Source organism: Dermacentor silvarum, chromosome 8 (assembly GCF_013339745.2).
Source record: "Dermacentor silvarum isolate Dsil-2018 chromosome 8, BIME_Dsil_1.4, whole genome shotgun sequence".
Lineage (NCBI taxonomy): Eukaryota > Metazoa > Arthropoda > Arachnida > Ixodida > Ixodidae > Dermacentor > Dermacentor silvarum.
The window spans coordinates 130,030,698-130,049,310 of NC_051161.1; the positions used below are offsets into that span (position 1 = coordinate 130,030,698).

Genomic DNA, 18,613 nt, shown 5'->3' on the forward strand with positions numbered 1-18,613 from the left:
CTATGTACACACGAGCATGTTTGCAATTCGCCCCCCATTTAAATGCGACCGCCACGGAAGAGGTCGGATCAGCGACCTCAAGCTAAGCAGCGCAACACCAGAGCCACTGGGTGATCACATCAGGTGGATATATGGAAGATACATTTAATATACAAGACTTTTTTGTCCTCATAACGCTGGCAATATTAAAACTAATGCTAGGAAAAAATACAGATGGTAATTGGAGAGCGCCGTGCTACGCGAGCATGCAGTCAGAGCGCGAGAAAATGCATGAAAATGAAGCTATTCTAGCCGGAGCGTAGCAGAAGACAAAGGAGTGCCCCCTCCGACGTCACGGAGCGCCGTTCGCTGCGCCGCCATCGGTAGCGCACGAGACCAACAGGGTACCTTGCTGCGTGCACGCCGCCGCGCACAGCGTGAGGAAGGAAGTTCACATCGGGACACTCTCGAGTTTGGGAGGGAGGAGAGCTGGGTCAGAAGAGGCTTTATGAGTGTGATAGGCGCGTTCATCCTTGAGCTTGCACGGAGGCGAAAGCAGATTGCTGGCCTTACTGATCTCTACTCAGTGGCCGGCCTTGACAAAGCCCATGCATGGCGCGGTATCGCAGTGTGTGAAGGGTAAGTTATACTCCAGCGTAGCATGGACACGCATGGCGCAAACTCATGGACGCGCATGGCGCAAACTGTAGCAACCAATAAACCTAAGCAGGTGAAACAGTACCGTATTTTTGCACATATAAGCCACACTGAGAATTCTAAAAGTGTAACAGTAAAGGTGGGGTGTGGGTTATATGTGAATTTCGCCTCTAGGTGCGACTTCATGAAAGCGCAAATTTCGCCTTACAGTGTGGCTTCACGGCAGCGTGCTTGACTTCACGAAAGCGCAAATTTCGCCTTACAGTGTGGCTTCACGGCAGCCAAGAGCGCTGCCGTGAAGTCGCACGTCAAGGCGAAATTCGCATATAACTTGCGGGGTGGCATGAAATCGCACCTCAAGGCGAAATTTGCATATAAACCACACCAATTATTCCGGGCGCTTCCAATTATTCTGTATTTCAAGCAATCCCTGCCGAACCTGAATAACTCATCGGATGATCTATATCTCCTCGGTTCCCCCAACTGGCATCCTCTCCATATAATCGTGATTGCCTTATAATCAAATAAATACGGTAATCATGTGTTAAGATCAGATAGCGACAGGGGATACTTACAAAAGAAACACAAGGTAAACACACAGCAATAATTTGCACGGTATCAGCGAACATTCACGCCACTTTCCCACAAACTGTACAGGTCTTCCGGAGCAACTTTTTTCGCTCAATGAACAAAGAAAGCAAAACAAACAGATGATTTATTTTGTCTTCATAGAGTGAGTATTCATGACAGCATAATGGTAAATGCTTCAGGCACAGAAGTACCACTGCCTCTTCAACAAATAAATAAACAACAGAAACAAACATGCCTTAAATATTTGCTCATTCTTTGGATGATCTCCATACAAAATTACAACAAACAAGTAACGCACTTGTTGCACTGCAAGCTCACTGCACTGGAGAGAGGAACAAACACATGCAGAGTCTACACAGGTTGCCTAGCCCTACAGACTCTGTATTCGGTTAAAAAAAATCAAATGGGTGGGGACAATCATGTTTCAGCATAGCACGGTCCGTTATTGCCACATGTTATCCCCAGACATCACCGTAGTCAAGTATGCGTGATTGGCACCTTGCTACGATAATATGCCTCAGTGAGACACTACTTTTGCCTGCAAAGTACTACATGACAAAACCACAACATAATATACGACAACAGCAGGCTGCCTATGCATTCACAAGCTGCAAATGCCATTTGGTGTCTAGTGAGAGAATTGCAGGCTTCAGCAAACAAGTTCAACTTTACTGCTGCTGCAGCCTTCCCATGTGCTATCTTCACATCTGCTACCTAAGGGGCCACAGCAGTGCTTTGCACGGGATGTCACATTTAGCATTTTATGCTCCTGCAGGTTCACTGTATGTCTGCAGCTATAGTTATAGTGGCAATGATGTGTATCTTATGGCAGTGCCATAGTGGCACCCATTTCTGTAAAACATTTTTCTGCATATTTTGTACAGCTGTGTTGTCTTTTACTCCTTTGTGGTGACATTGAGCTAAGCCCTGGGCCAGTGACAGCCCAAAAAGAACATTTCTAACTTGCACATAATGCCATTCAAATGCTTGATTGAGGCTAACAGCACTAGCGTTATTGAAACTGTAAATAAGACATTACACCTTCACCTCACCAAACTAGAAGCAGTTACAGTGCACTTGTCTTAACTAGAATCCAAAGTGGAAGTAACTGCTTGTCATTCTCCTTCGCCTAACTAGAATGAAACACTTAACTCCATTAAGACGAGAATGTTGCAAGTGGTTGTTGTGCTGCAAAGCAGGTCATGCGCTGCCACTAACCATGTAGAAATATCTGTAGAATTCAAAGTAAAATCGACAATTTAGAAAACTGCTCCATATAGGTGCAATTCATTGTTTTACAGTATCTTACCAGTGCTGATAAAAATGAGTAATGGAAGGCACATAAGGAACTTGTACTGGATTTCTGCAAATGTAAATTGGGCTTAAAAGTTTCTTCTGTTGCCAGGGTACACCGCTTTGGTCGTTCTTTAGACAGGAGCAAACCTATGATCACAAAATACTTAAATCACAAGGTAGTCGAGATGGTGCTGAGGCACTGCTACAAGCTACAAAACACTTTGCTCAGCATTTCTTATTAATATTCCGATGCAGTTCGATATAAACGACACAAGCTTCCGCAGTTCTCTAAACCAAAAGGCAAAGAAAGTGACAGAGTAAAGCTGGTCATTAACAAGCTGTTTACAATTGTGACATTTACATGTGCGGCACTGAAGGAAATCGCAAAACACAGATTCTATAGAGCACTGCCGACTGATGCGCATGCAATACGAAGCCATCGTCCCGTTATGCTCATACTGTGTCAACTCAGCACACATACTACTATTATAAGAGCAGTATCTTTTTCGTCCTCACGAATATTACAAGTATGCTCTCTCAATCTCCGGCTTTACCATACACCATCAATTCATGCTCAGCATCGCTACTGACATTCACTGAAACCTGGATTAACGACTCAGTGTCCAATTTGCTCATTTTGAGTACCTGGTCTGTGCTTAAAAATGGTTTCAATGTGACCAAAAGCACAAAAATGTGGTGTTCTGCGGAATGTTAAAGAGGAGTTCATTGCCTTATACGTTCCAATTGATACATTTTAAAATTCTTATGGATCACAACTAAACATGATTTCAGCTTACTGCTCATAGGCACATTTTATGAACCCCCTAAAATGAGCAGCATATTTTCAGACGAACTCAGTATCGTAATCAGTCGCTTTCCCAAATGTGATTATTTTCAGAGACTTCAACTTTCCAAGTACAGTGTAGACCGCTTATAACGTAAGTCGCCGGAGTCGCGAATATCCACACTATAAGCGGTACTGCGCTATAACCAAAGCAACATTTTCAAGGCCCGCACATATGCAAAACATGTGCACCGAGCCGCCACGCATATGCGACAGTCAAGGAATGCGGCTAGAACGTTTGCATTCAATTTACAGTCGAATCTCGTTAATTCAAACCAAATCCCGCGGCGGCGCCTCCGACCGGCATTGCTCCGGCACTGCCATAGAGTAAAAGCTTAGGAGAGACCCCTCAATGTTGCGCGCGAACGAAACAAAAAAGAAAAAAAAAACGCGGCTGAAATTTCACCCTCTCTCAAATGGCAAGGTCGCCGATTCTGCGTTGCGCCGGAACATGCGTGTACGCGCCGACGTCTCAGCCACGCTACCGTAGCCACATGTGGAAAATGGCAGTGAACCCTTCTTTCTCCTTTATGCTTCTTCTACTTTCTAGTCACGTGTTGACCTTGCACGCTGCGGCTACGGCGCAGAGTGAAGCAGCGGCGCTGTCCCAGGCCGGCCAACGAAACTGCCCACGCCGGCGAACGCCCGCTTCCCGATAACAGCAGAAAACGAAACTTCGGGGAGCTGGCGCCGGGCCGGCTGGAACGGCGGCACCTGCACGGCGACGGGCGCGCACGGTGACAATCGAAAGTGAGGGAGCTACGAGGGAGGGCGAGGGTAGTCACCGAAGCGGCGGAGTTGCCGAGGCGAAATGCGCTTTCCTGCCGCCCTCCTCCCTCAAATTCCACGGTCTCCGCGTGCCCCCTTCGCAGTAGTGATGTGCCGGCGCTGCCCGCTCCCTGAAGTTTTGTTAACTGCCGTTATTGTGAAGCGGGCGTTGGCCGGCGTTGGCAGTTTCGTGGCGCTCGATCGCTATGCGCGCCGTGATATTTCACGACTCGCACTCAAGATTCTGGTTTCAGCCTCACTGGCTGTTCGTTCGCACCACGTGCCCTTCTCCTCCACTTTGTCTCTCTTTCTTCCTCGAGCACTCCTTGGGGCGCCCGTTTGAGGGGAGCGTTCGCCGTCTTCGCTGACTTCCGTACTCCCAGGCAGCCGCACTGTAACCGGTATTTCGTTTCCCGCAACTGCACTATAAGCGATACGTGTATACATGGAGTGCTATGGGAAAATTAACGGGAGCCTGAAAGACCGCACTATATCCGGTCCTGCACTATAAGCGGTTACGTTATAAGTGGTCTATACTGTATTAACTGGTCGATGTTGTCTGTCGCACCAACGATACCAGAGGAGCAATGTTTACTTCAAACCTGTCTTGACTTTTCCTTGACCCAGCTACATAAATAACAGGTTTGCCGGCTAACACTCTCAGCCTAACACTAACAAATGATCCTGAACTTTGCTTTAACTTGGCCACCTGATAAGGGTCTGTCTGACTCCGACATTATTAACGGAAACCTCACTGTCTTATCTAACAGACACCGCAATTACTAACAAGTACACAGGAGGTTGCAAGGACGTTAACTTTGCTAGAATGAACTCGCAAGTCTACCTGCATTTTCTAACCAATTCCTTAGCATCTATTTAACAAGGTCAGTTGAAGATAACTGGATGCGGCTCAAAAATACACTCTTTAACTTGATTGACACGTAAATTCCTCTCAACAAAACGTTCCAATTCCACAACTTGATTCAGTGAGCGGCTTCGACGCCTATTCAATAAGAAAAAAAAAAACAACCCTATATGAGCACCTACAAAAACCTTTCTATTTCATGGAAACGTCTTCTTCGCTAAACACGAGAAATAACATTTTTTTTTTTTTACAAATGGCCTTTCTTCCCTACCATTAACAAATCCATGACGTTTTTTGCAAATACTAAACCCAAGCAGCCATCCAGCTAAACGCTCGCTCGGCCTTGTCAAGCATACGCTGAATCACGCGCCTCCCAAGATACGTGAGCTCTCGTACCTAACACTTGTTCGTCCAAAAATGGAACCTGCTTCTGCCACTCGGGATCCCAGATAAGGCCTACCTAATTCATAGCGTTGAATCTGTGCAAAACCATGCCATGCGCTTTATTTTTCCGATTAATCGCATCATTCTAGCATCACGGCACCCAAAAAAAGAATAAGTCACTCTCAATTATAAAGCTTATTCAAACGTTGCAAAATTGCATGTCTTTCTTAAACTTTACAATCACTCTGTTCTTTTCTGATGAGTCCTTTGATTCCCATGCCGCCATTTTCCTTCGCCACTATCACCTATGCGAAGTTAAAACACCCAACATGGCAATCACATCGTTTTGCAAAGTTTAATCGTACCATGCACTAAAGTGGACTGGAATAATCTGCCAGCAGATATCTCTCTGAAAAGTCCCAAGAGCTCCTGCACACTGAGCACACAAACTGGCAGTCATCTTTCTCATTTCTTTTTTGTTTTGTTTTGTTTTTTTTCCTACAACAATTTATATTCCCCTAAATTTTTTAATGCACTGTATTTCTATAATTCGTTATGCTCCAATACATTGATGCCGACAACATGCTTTTTCTCACAAATGCCCTTTTGTGACCAGTGGCATTCTATAGGTGCTGTATTAATTAACCACCTAACTTTCTCCTTTCTACCAGTTGAGCTTTTTATTTCAGTGCACATGTGCTGTTTGTATCATGTTGTCTTATACAATTATGCAAAGAAGGTCCCCTTTCAGCCGTGTGCTAAGGGACCTCCTTCTAAATAAGCGCCCCAATGCACTAATAAATAAAGATCTTTTTCCTTAAGGTAAAGGAAAGGTTAAGGCCATCTTAAAGTGCTGGTTCCACAATAAATGTTTACTCCTCCTCCTCCTTAAGGTAAAAAATATGTGTATTTTGAGTTGTACATGTCATATGAATTTGCTCATGTGTAACTTCTACACTACACATTTTTTAATGATCAGCACTCTATTTTACTAGAGTTACGATTTAATTATAATTTTGTTTTTTGTTTACAATACTGTTCCTCATAACACCTGAAGGTAAGCCTCCCCCTCCTCGATGTAATACCCTCCGAGAGCCTTTATGGGTATTCTGAAAATAAAAGTGCCAGGATACATGCAAACAAGCCAAGGAACATGCAAACTGGATTTGCTCACATTCACGAAGGCTGGCCAGGACAGTTAATGGTACATGGTACCATCACAAAACTCTAATAATATTTGTTCTCTTCCCTTGTTTAGCACTTCTCATTACAAGAGCGTGTCTGGGAGCACAGCATGTGTCGTAACGACCACATGTCATGTTGAAACATGTGCCTCGAAGATAGCCAAGACAGCGGTAGGATCACTTCTTCCAGGCACGAAATGCCTCCAAAGGTCGGGTCTCCACCTTTTTACGGGCTGAGGGGGCCGAGGGGGTGGAGGCGGCAGCAGTGGGGCTGGATGAAGGTTCCTCCGGGTGGTCAGTCTCGGCGCTCCTGTGCCGGAAGGCGTTCCTGGCCAGGAACTTCTGGATGCTGGCCCACGGGCCATGGACAGCAGTCGGGGACATCTGGAGTGGGTTGAACGAGGAGCGCAGGCCGTCCTTGCGCTGTTTTATGCTGGGGTAGTTGAGGTTGAGCTGGGCAATTTCTTCGGATGGCGCCGACTGGGCCTCTGCCGAATCCTGGTCAGTGGACCTTGAGTAGCCATCGATGGGCTGCATCTGCACAGTATGCACGCATTTCCAGCCTTTGATTTCGGGTACCAATTTTATGCAGTGTGCAGTATTCGATTTGGCAGGCCAATACTATGTAAAGTGTGTTGCGTGACAATAAAACTTCATTATTATGTTCAAAAATTTCATTTTAGGGTATCAATATGTCAAGTCATGGTGGCTATGTTATTGCACTCTCTGAAACAGAGTGGATGGGCAACAAACAAACCCACCCGCATGTGTTTAAAGGTGGTTCAACTGCTGACTGGTGAAAAGTTACCGGTGAGTAATCACCGGTGATGATCCTGACCAACTGTGAACCTCAGGCATGAGACGGGAGGCAATGTAAAAACACTCATGTCTTTCATTACTATACAATTATGTGAGGGACATGAAAAACAGAATAAACAAACTACACACAAATGTGCAAAGCTTGGCCGAAGCTGAGATTGACAACCCGAAAATCTCATGCGAAGCAAACAACAAAACTCACCACGTAGGTATTTACAAAAGTCAAGAAATAACAAACAATATGCAACAAACTAAAAAATACCCATGGCAATAAATACAACAAACACTACTCGGAAGAAGCGCTGTCTTCCCTTTTGGCCGGAGTCACTGCACTGCCTTACGTAGCAATATGAGCCGTAACTCTTTGATGGTGTTTATCGTGTACAGCTAATTTAATTAACAGCTGTGTCCATGTAAAAAAATGTTTGAACACTTCACTCTATAGTAGGCACGTCAGCCTGTCGCCCATGCACGCGACACCCAGTTCCAACTTTACGTCAAAGTATGTGATGACGCGACAACATAAAAATTCCAATATGTGCTCGAATGCTCTTTCTTGTCATTCGCATCAACTATTGGCCGCTTCGTGGCTTGTGCGAGACCCACTTTTGTGCCATGATGAGTCAGCAGCTCGCTGATTGCATTAACGGAAGCATGTAACAGCAAGTACTCTCGCCAAGCTCCCGCTTGAATTTGGCGGTCTAATGACATTACTCGCCACGTGACAGTTGAACAAAATAACGAAATCATGCGTTTACCGCTAATGCTAGGGCAGCACCACCGTCGCTCGATAGAAGCAGCACTAACGGTGATGGGAAACTGACGTCTTGTGCAAGGCCTGCCCTTATACACCGAAAGCGATTGTCGGGAAAATATGTGAACATGTTCAGAGTCCAATACCTTAACAAGTCGCTGCACCCAACTTTTGGCACTTGAGACATGGGCGAGCCAGCCACAGCGCACCAAGTGCTATGGATGTGTCCATATTTTACAAACTGCGAAACACCACCCTTGCTTGCTGGGCTCATAGCTCAGTCATTACATCAAACAACTATATGTCTAAGAGGGATTGCTGTGCTACAGAAAGCCATATATGACAGCTTGATGTTACACGGTAAAATCATGTTACTTTGGCTCTTGCTAATTCGTCTTTCTAGGGGTTTACATGCCAAAACCAGTTCTGAGTATGAGGCACACCGTAGTGGAGGGCTCCGGATTAATTTTGACCACCTGGGTTCTTTAAAGGGCCCCTCAACCACCCAGAGGTCAAAATTTTGTTGCGGTGTTGCAGTTGTGCACAAGTCTACAAGGAACACGTAGCCGCGAGAATTTTTCGAAATGGTGCCGTATTAGCGGAGTTACATGCATTTGATAATCGAAACACGGCCCTCGCTCGTTTCGCTCTTTCCTTCACTGCTCTCCGTTCTTTGGCTGGTCTCTCCTCCTCGCCGAGTGCTCCTCCAATTGTCACGTGACATACATCATCACCAACACGCTTCTCAAAACACTGTCCACTTCCGGTTAAGGCATGTCCACGCTAGCGGCAGACATACCGATGGCGAACCGGCCTTTAGTGCCATAGAACGTCTGCCGCGCGAGAAGTGTCCAAAGTAGACGGCTGTTCGGCCGGCGCAACGCCCGCAACATGATTGACTAGCCAACCAATGACCGCGAAGCTGCGCGCCTCCGCCACCAGCGACGCAAACATCAACTGCAGCTTCTGTTCCAACAAAATAATTTCCGTTAGATATAGCGATGCATAAATTGTACATTTTATGAAAAACGATATCCACTGTCAAACGTTAAACATAAACAAGAGCTCCGATACTTGTGGAGCTCAGCTGCAGTGCACAGCCACCGACGGCCGAGGACTGGCTCGGCTGTACTCGCATCGCAGCCGACGCCGACACTAATATAAGCGTACAGTAAAAGCTCGATGATACGATCACGGCTAATACGAATTTCCGGATGATACGAATTTTTCTGTGGTCCCGGCCGAGCCCCATTACTTGGCAACGTGCTAGAGAACGGTTGTTACGAATCGATTTTCAGCCTGCGTCGGTTGATACGAATAAACGCCGCCCCACCGACGGCCGCGAAAGAGAACAGCGCGCAGTCACGCGCTTTCTCTCCTTCTCTTTTGGTGCGGAGGCGTGGCGCCGGACAGCGCGGACTCCGCGACTGGGCGCGAAGAGTTTGAAGCGTTTGAAGCGGTGGCGCTTCAAGAAATAAATGCTTTTTACGTACATGTGCCTGAGTGAGTTCACCTCTGACTCTTTAATTTAGCTACAGTCGAATCTCGTTAATTCGAACACGCTTATTTCGAACATACCGCGCACCGACAATGCTCTTAGCAGCGCGTCAAATTACGCGGCGGCGCCTCCGACCGGCATTGCTCCGACACCGCCGTAGAGCAAAAGCTCAGGAGAGACCCCTCAATGCCGCGCGGGAAGGAACGGGGGGGAAAAATAACCCGCGGCGGAAATTTCCCCCTCTCTCAAATTGCAAGGTCGCCGTTTCTTCATCGCGCCAGAACAAGCGTGTACGTGCCGACTAGAGTGTTCTAGACAACCGTATTCTAGAACACACTAGTGCCGACGTCTCGGCCACGCGGATAAAATGGCAGTGAACTCTTCTCCTCTATTTTCTAGTCACATGTTGACCTTGCACGCTGCGGCAGCAGCGCAGAGGGAAGCAGCGGCGGAGGCGCAGTCGGGCCAACGAAACTGCCACGCCCACAAACGCCCGCTTCCTGATAACGGTAGAAAACGAAACTTTAGGGGGCGGCTAAAATAAGCTGGCGCCAGCACGGCGGCGGGCGCGCACGGAGATGTGCGCACGGAGTCGAAGGTGAGAGAGCTACCAGGGAGTTGAGAGGGAGGGCGAGGGGAGCCACCGAAGCGGCGGAGTTGACGCGGCCAAATCCGCTTCCCAGCCGCCCTCCTCCCTCACCTTCGACGGTCTCCGCGCGCACCCGTGTGCCGGCGCCGCCCGCTCGCTCCCTGAAGCTTCGTTTTCTGTCGTTATCGGGAAGCGACCGTTAGCCGGCGTGGGCAGTTTCGTGGCCCGCGCTTGCTATGCGCTTGCGCGCCGCGATACTTCACGACTCGCACCGTTCGTGCATCGTGCTATGGTGCACGAATACTTCAAAAATAGTCCTTTTAATTCGAACAAATTTTCGGGCCCCTTCGAGTTCGAATTATCGAGATTCGACAGTAGTTTTAATTGTGTTTCGATGATACGAATTTCGGCTAATACGAATATTTTTCGTGACCCCGTGAGATTCGTATCATCGAGCTTTTACTGTATTTTCTTCTTTGTGTACAATTATTGCGGAGAGTGACAACAACGGTAAGAAAATATTGCGGCTTGTGAGCGTCAGCGATTCATTCCGAAGCGCCGTCCGCTTTAGCTTTGGAGTGAACCAGAGAAGGCCTAGCGACGATATCGGCACCGTTGAGCGATAAGCGGTGGTGAGGCTGCCGCACTAATGGGTACTGGTCTCATCCTCTCTGCGGCAAGGAAATCTCAGCGTTCACAAGCAAAACGGTAGTCAAACAGCGGCACACTAATGGAAAATGCCATGCGGCGAGTTAGCGTGCCGGTAACGTGGACGGGTCTTAGCTGCAACTCGGCGCTTATCGGCTACCCGCTGTTGCTGCCGTGCCGGCCCATGCTCACGCGAAGCGTGCCGCTATGGACCCTGTGTTGCACGCACGTCTAGAAAGGCCAACAATGTCTAACTCTGTTCACGCAGCTAATCAGACCGCTAAGCACGACTGTGTTGGAACATGAATGATTTGGCACTTGCGTTGTGGGCTGTAATTACCGATTCACAAGGGCGCACAAGCGAGCAACTAGACGAGGAAGAGCAGGGAGCACGCGTACCTACTAGCAGACTAACCGGAAGTCGTAGGTTCTTGCTCGACCAATCGACATCATCGCCCTCGTTGACATCACCAGATGCACCCTGGTGACATCACAATGACCGCTGGGGATACCGGAAAAGCTCAGAGAGAACACGACATTGTTTTTTTATTTTGTGGTGCGCCCGCGGCGCATAGCGCTCCAACGTTTAGCAGCGTTGATTGTCACGGCATTTTAAACTCTATGCGCGTGTTTACTTAAAATATTTAAAAACTATCGCAGGTGGTTTGGGGCCCTTTAACCTGCACTACAACGCAAGCACACGGGCGTTTTTGCATTTCACCTCCATCGAAATGTGGCCGCCGCGGCCAGGATTCGATCCCGCTCTCGCCAATTCAAGGTGACCCTTTGGTCCCAGAAATTGTATGCATTAATTAGAGGCACCAATGTCAATTCCATTTGGCCACGCACCAGTTACCTCTGTCATGCCCAACGTATTGTTTATGCTACGCTGAATTTGATACCTCAATGTTTTTATTTAAGCACAGGAAACTTAAATACAGTAGAATCTCCTGGTAACAATTTCGGGATGATACTGACATGTGTGCTTGTTTTATCGGATGACCGCATTTCACCGTCTAACAAGTGTTATCACTCAGCTCAGGACGCACCTGCATGTATCGGATGTTTCTCGAATGTTATCGATGGTTCTATCTGCTGTCTGTTGTCACAGAACCTTGTGTAATCTGATTGCATATATGCGCGACATGAATTGTGTAGTACTTTCTGGAAGACACTCCAGCACCAGTGATTACTCTGGAACCTTCGATGACTTATGTATAAAAGCCAACACGCTCGACCCGCTGATCAGATTTCGACGATCACCGGCTGTGTTCACGGCTATTGTTTTGCTTTGAGTGTAGCCTGTTTTTGTGGGTACAGGTTCGCCCAAGAAAAGTTAGTTTCGTTATTCACAGTTTTGTGACCGTTTTCTTCACCGTCACTACTACGTGACATCTGGTGGAGGTGCTTTGTGTTCATGCACCGGATGCCCCGAACAAGCCGTGATCCAAGCTCAAACTCCGAAGACAACACCAACGTCGCCAACGACCAGCGAGGTAGCCGCAGGCAGCAAGGACTGCCCCCGGAGCATGGACTTTTGCCTGAGACGACCAGGAAGATCGTGGCCAAGTCAACAACCACAATGGCAGCCCCAGCATCCCCCATTGTGCTTCAACAACCCAGGGAGCCACCTACCTTTCGTGGAGCTTCGTCGGACGATCCAGAAACCTGGATCGAGACTTTCGAAAGAATCTCAGCCATCAACAACTGGACCGCTGAGGATAAGCTACGCCACGTGTGCTTCTCCTGGGAAGATGCCTGCGAGGACATGGTTCAATAACCAGGAATCTACCCTAACAACGTGGGACCTGTTCCGCAGTAACTTCCTGAGGACCTTCACGAGCGTTGTCCGGAGAAAGGGCCGAAGTTCTATTGGAAGCTCGAGTGCAGCTACCTAACGAGAACGTTGCCATCTTTACGGAAGAAATGAGCCGTCTACTCTACCACGCCGACCCGAAAATGTCCGAGGAGAAAAAAGTTCGCCTACTCATGCGTGGTGTGAAGCAAGAACTTTCCGCCGGAATGATACAAAGCCCACCAAAGACTGTCGCAGAGTTTCTTCACAAGGCCACTAGCATCAAGAAAACACTGGAAATGTGGAAACGACAATTCAACTGCCGCACGATCTCAACAAGCTACACCGGATTTCAATCACTGGGCACCGACGACCTGTGCGAGACTATCAGAGTGGTCGTGCAGGAGGAGCTTCAGAAGTTGTTCCATTCATCATAGCCTCAAGTGACTTCGACTGCCGACGACGTACGCGAGGAGATCCAACAGTCACTCGGAGTCTCTCAATTGCCGAAGTCTCAAACGAAAGCGATGACGTACACTGCCGTAGCCCACCGTCACGGTCCCACTCCGCGCCCGCGCCAGGGCCCGGTAACTCCGCAGTTCCGTCGTCTGCCACCGCCGTCGCCAGCACGCCAGCCCATAGCCCCGCGCGGCATTCCAAATAAAACTAACGTTTGACATGCCCCCAACCACCATCTGCTGTGCTACCACTGCGGTGAAGCGGGCCACGTCTACCGCCGATGCCCATACCGCAAGATGGGCCTATGAGGGTCCGCCGTCAACGCGCCACGTCCACAGCTTGGCGAGCGGCCAGGTGATATTGCCGACTAAATCGCCACGATGCAATAGGGACCCCGATGTCCTTCACATTCGCCGTCACCTGGCCGCTACCAGTCGCTGCAGCGTCGACCGTACACTGGCCCCGCCCGGGGCCGGTAAATCCGGAAAACTAAAAGCAGCAACCGATGGAGGTGCGGTTGTTGTATGTCGAAATGACGAAGATCCTCCGCCGCCGACGATGACGCTTCAAGATCTATTCCGACGATGCAGCAATGGCATGCCGCCGTCCCAACGAAGCCTGGAAGCCAAAAATAAGCCGACGAAAGACGATTTGACGACGCCACGTACCGGCCACAGGTCAACACGACGCAGCCGTGATCCGACACCAAGACCTAACTGCAACAAAAGACAAAGAGCCACCGACCTCGACGTGCTTGTCGACGGCCACGAAGTCACCGCGCTTATAGAGACTGGAGCCGACTACTCCGTCATCAGTGAATTATTCGCCGCCAAGTTGAAGAAAGTCAAGACTGCATAGGACGGCCCTAAATTTCGGACAGCTGGAGGACGACACCTCATAACACCGACTGGAACCTGCACGGCAAGAATTAAAGTTCATGACCAGACCTACCCTGCAACGTTCGTTGTCCTCCAACAGTGCTCGCAATACATAATTCTTGACATGGACTTCCTGAACCAACACGATGCTATCATCGACCTGGGGTCGAAGTCGATGATGCTGTCCAAAGACTAAGTAATACCGACGGAGAGGCTTTCCAGACAGTGTGCCATGAGTGTACTTGAGGACGAAGTCAGCATCACGCGTCACTCCAGCATTGTCATTTCCGTTGGCAGCGAAACTCCCACAAACGTAGAAGTCATTATCAACAAAGTAAGTGTCAAGCACATCAACAAGGGCACGATGATCACACACATTGAGGAAATTGTGGAAACCAGCAATGCTTTTGTCCTCCCGGATTCTGCTGCATCTACCCCGACAACCATAGTTCCTGAACCAGACTTCGAAATAAATCCAAATCTCCCCATCAGTAAGCAGCAACAGATTAGAAGTCTTCTCCGACGATACAAGGACTGCTTCTCGACGTTATCGAGGATTCGACAAACACCAGTTGCAAAGTAGAGCTCCAAGTCGGGCTAGTTGGTTGACATGCATGGTATAATTTTTTAACTGCGCTAACACACACTGACAAGGACGAGGCAGACAAGACGTGCGCAGACTCGCAACTGAATGTTTAATGGGTGAAAATGACATATATACAGAGAAAAATGAACACATCTGATTGGCAATCCAACCATGGATACGTTTACGTCATACAGTAGCATCTAAAAACGCCATCTCGCAATCAGCTAGTGACACCGAAGGTTCGCTAACACACCCACGTGTAGTTTTTATCTTAAATGCCTCAAACAGTTCCCTAGTACTACGGTCCCTATGACGGTACAGAATTCTAGTTTGTTTAAGAAGTGGGAGGCAAGTTTCCTTGTTTAGTTTTTTACAGTCATTACAATGCTTAGCCACGTGGGAATAACCATCTGAGGTGCTGTTTGTTTTATGTTCTTTCAGCCGAACGTTAATACATCTAGCCGTCTGGCCGATGTATACACACCCACAAGAAAAAGGAAATTCATACACAACTGCGCAGGCACAGGGGACAATGGTTGACCCTTGCTTATGCTCAATCTTGCAGACAAAAGGGCTGTGGCTAGATGCCCTGTCAATTACATTCATTACTCTAGCACATAAACGCGACATTTTCTGAGGGGCTGAGAATACGACGTTGACCCCATACCGCTGCGCTACATTCTTCAAATTGTGTGCAACTTTGTGCTGGTACGGAATTACAGCAAACGCTCTTTTTTCTTTATTAGTGCGGGGTGAGTGCACACCACTATTTTTAACTTTCCTTACGAGTTTCTCACATGTTGCTCCAATTACAAATTTTGGGTATCCAGCATTCGTCAGCCTAGTCACTTGGAAACTGATACTTTCCGTTACTACGTGGGGGCATGACTTCTGTAGTGCTGCATCTATGCACGACAAGGCAATTCCACTCTTTACAATCTTCGAATGCCTGGAGGAAAAATTGAGGGGGGACTTATGGGACCTTGGTCGATAAAACCAACATGTGTGGAATAACTCAAAACGCAAACGTATGTCCAGAAATTGCAATTCATTTTCGTGGGGAAGTTCTGTAGTAAAATTGAGGCCTAGTCCCGACCTACAAAAAACTTCCTTTACTTGACACACATTCCACACATGTTGGTTTTATCGACCAAGGTCCCATAAGTCCCCCCTCAATTTTTCCTCCAGGCATTCGAAGAGTGTAAAGAGTGGAATTGCCTTGTCGTGCATAGATGCAGCACTACAGAAGTCATGCCCCCACGTAGTAACGGAAAGTATCAGTTTCCAAGTGACTAGGCTGACGAATGCTGGATACCCAAAATTTGTAATTGGAGCAACATGTGAGAAACTCGTAAGGAAAGTTAAAAATAGTGGTGTGCACTCACCCCGCACTAATAAAGAAAAAAGAGCGTTTGCTGTAATTCCGTACCAGCACAAAGTTGCACACAATTTGAAGAATGTAGCGCAGCGGTATGGGGTCAACGTCGTATTCTCAGCCCCTCAGAAAATGTCGCGTTTATGTGCTAGAGTAATGAATGTAATTGACAGGGCATCTAACCACAGCCCTTTTGTCTGCAAGATTGAGCATAAGCAAGGGTCAACCATTGTCCCCTGTGCCTGCGCAGTTGTGTATGAATTTCCTTTTTCTTGTGGGTGTGTATACATCGGCCAGACGGCTAGATGTATTAACGTTCGGCTGAAAGAACATAAAACAAACAGCACCTCAGATGGTTATTCCCACGTGGCTAAGCATTGTAATGACTGTAAAAAACTAAACAAGGAAACTTGCCTCCCACTTCTTAAACAAACTAGAATTCAGTACCGTCATAGGGACCGTAGTACTAGGGAACTGTTTGAGGCATTTAAGATAAAAACTACACGTGGGTGTGTTAGCGAACCTTCAGTGTCACTAGCTGATTGCGAGATGGCGTTTTTAGATGCTACTGTGTGACGTCAACGTATCCATGGTTGGATTGCCAATCAGATGTGTTTATTTTTCTCTGTATATATGTCATTTTCACCCATTAAACATTCAGTTGCGAGTCTGCGCACGTCTTGTCTGCCTCGTCCTTGTCAGTGTATGTTAGCGCAGTTAAAAAATTATACCATGCAGTTGCAAAGCCTCGCATAATAACTGAAGAGTGTGCATGACCACTCCACCATCGCCCTTACTGAGTTTCGGCAATAGAATGTAAAGCTATAAGGCAACAAGTCGCTTATGTTGGCTGCACGTAATGGTTGCCCTGTTTTCAATTTAGCCAGTCCAGTATCCACTAACTGTCTGCTATGGTCAAACCGCAGGCCAAGCCAAGCGACCGAGCTTGAAAGTCTGTGCTCGGCGTTTGTGTTGTCAGTTGTTTCTTGAGCTAGGCCTGATCAACTGTTACGTTTGAGTCTCGCTCTTCTAGTGTTTGTTGCTTGGCGTGCTAGGCCTGATCTGCTTCTACACGATCTCGTCCAGTCATCGTGTAATACGAAATGGCTCCAACGGCACCTGTGCCATGTGCGCCGTCGAGAGCTATGAAAAAAACATGGCAATTACCAGACTTTCACGATGGCGAAGAAAGCAGCTATTATTCGTCAGGTGGAAAGCAGCTGACCTCAATGCGAAGTGGCTCGGGAGTTTTCGACTTCAAAGCAAACCGTCTCCGACTACTTGAAGAACAAGGGGAAGATCCTGGAGGTAGCTGAAAAAGTGTCTGTGGGGAAGCAGAAAAATTTCCGTGACGGCTGCCATCCGAAGCTGGAAGAGGCCCTGAACATGTGGCTGAGTGCCACTGTAGCTAGGCGGATACTCCTGTCTGCCAATCTGCTCAGGCAAAAAGCAGAGACGCTGGCTCTGCGCATGGATACTGCCGGCTTTAAATTCAGCGATTCAGCTGCGGAATTTCAAAAAAAGGTACGACCTGGCATTCAAATGAATGTGTGGCGAGAGTGGTGCTGATGACCAAACCCTTGTGTCAAACTACAGCGCCGACAAGCTGTGTGCACTGCTGCGCCAGTACTCTCCAGACAACGTCTTCAACTGTGATGAGACGGGCCTCTTATACAAGATGTTGCCTGACAAGACACTTACTTTGTCCAGGGAACCTTGCCACGGGGGAATGCATAGCAAGGAGCGTCAGACAGTTGTCGTGGGAGGCAGCATGTCAGGGAGAAGCTTGCACTCCCCTATATAGGCAAGTCAAAACATCCGAGATGTTTCAAAGGGGTGACATCACTGCCCATCTTGTACGAAGCAAACTCCAATGCGTGGATAACCCAGGATCTTTTTGAAAAGTGTGTACGAAAGCTGGACCGGAAATATGAGCTTCAGAACTGCAAGGTGCTGATGTTCATTTGCGGTGCTGTTGTTCATTGACTGCGGTGCTCACGGGCACATAAACAACCTCAAGGCTACAAGGCTACTGATTTAGAGTTTTTGCCGCCAAATACTACAAGTGTATTGCAGCCCATGGACCAGGGCGTGATTAAGAACTTGAAGGTTCACTACCGATCGCACCTCTTGAATTGTATGCTCTTGTGTGTGAACGGCGGTAAGAACTACGTTGTGGATGTGCTCTCAGCCATCAGCATCCTGTCCAATGCCTGGAAGACAGTGACGCCGGACGCAATCTGCAACTGCTTTCACCATGTAGGATTTCTCTTTGACAGTGAGGACAGTGCCACAGGCCAGGACCCCGCGGCCGAGATGTCACCTGCCGCAGCAACGGACGTTATCAACGACCTCCGTGCAAGCGGGGTCGATATCCCCACTGTTACGTTTGAACAGTTCGCCAACTTTGACAGTGCTGTCCTGCCCTGTGCCAAGTTGAATGATGAGGAGATCGTCCGTCAAGTTCTCGAGCCGTCACAAGTGGACAGCAACTCCGATGACGACACGCCGCCCACACCACAACCATCGAGTGCAGACTTAGCGCAGGCCTTAACAACACTCTTGTCTACCTATAGCAATGGTCATACAGGCTGACCTGGTTGCGCATGGGCGTGTGTGCGTACAGTAGTGCACTGAGAAGTTT

The 18,613-nt window shown here is 48.0% G+C and overlaps 1 protein-coding gene and 1 long non-coding RNA gene across 3 annotated transcripts in view; both read right to left on the reverse strand.

The window, feature by feature from the left end:
• Positions 1-1,336: 1,336 nt before the first annotated feature.
• LOC125947369 (uncharacterized) overlaps positions 1,337-18,613 on the reverse strand; it is a 92,642-nt gene continuing 75,365 nt past the window's right edge. Inside the window, exon 2 of the long non-coding RNA XR_007468246.1 lies at positions 1,337-4,503. This is a non-coding gene — a long non-coding RNA (uncharacterized LOC125947369). The remainder of the gene's footprint in view (positions 4,504-18,613) is intronic.
• LOC119461705 (uncharacterized) overlaps positions 1,337-18,613 on the reverse strand; it is a 68,666-nt gene continuing 51,389 nt past the window's right edge. For both annotated transcript variants that reach the window (XM_037723071.2, XM_049671943.1), the window contains exon 6: positions 1,337-7,105. In XM_037723071.2, coding sequence (XP_037578999.1) covers positions 6,746-7,105 — 360 coding nt within the window. In that variant the 3' untranslated portion in view covers positions 1,337-6,745. The remainder of the gene's footprint in view (positions 7,106-18,613) is intronic.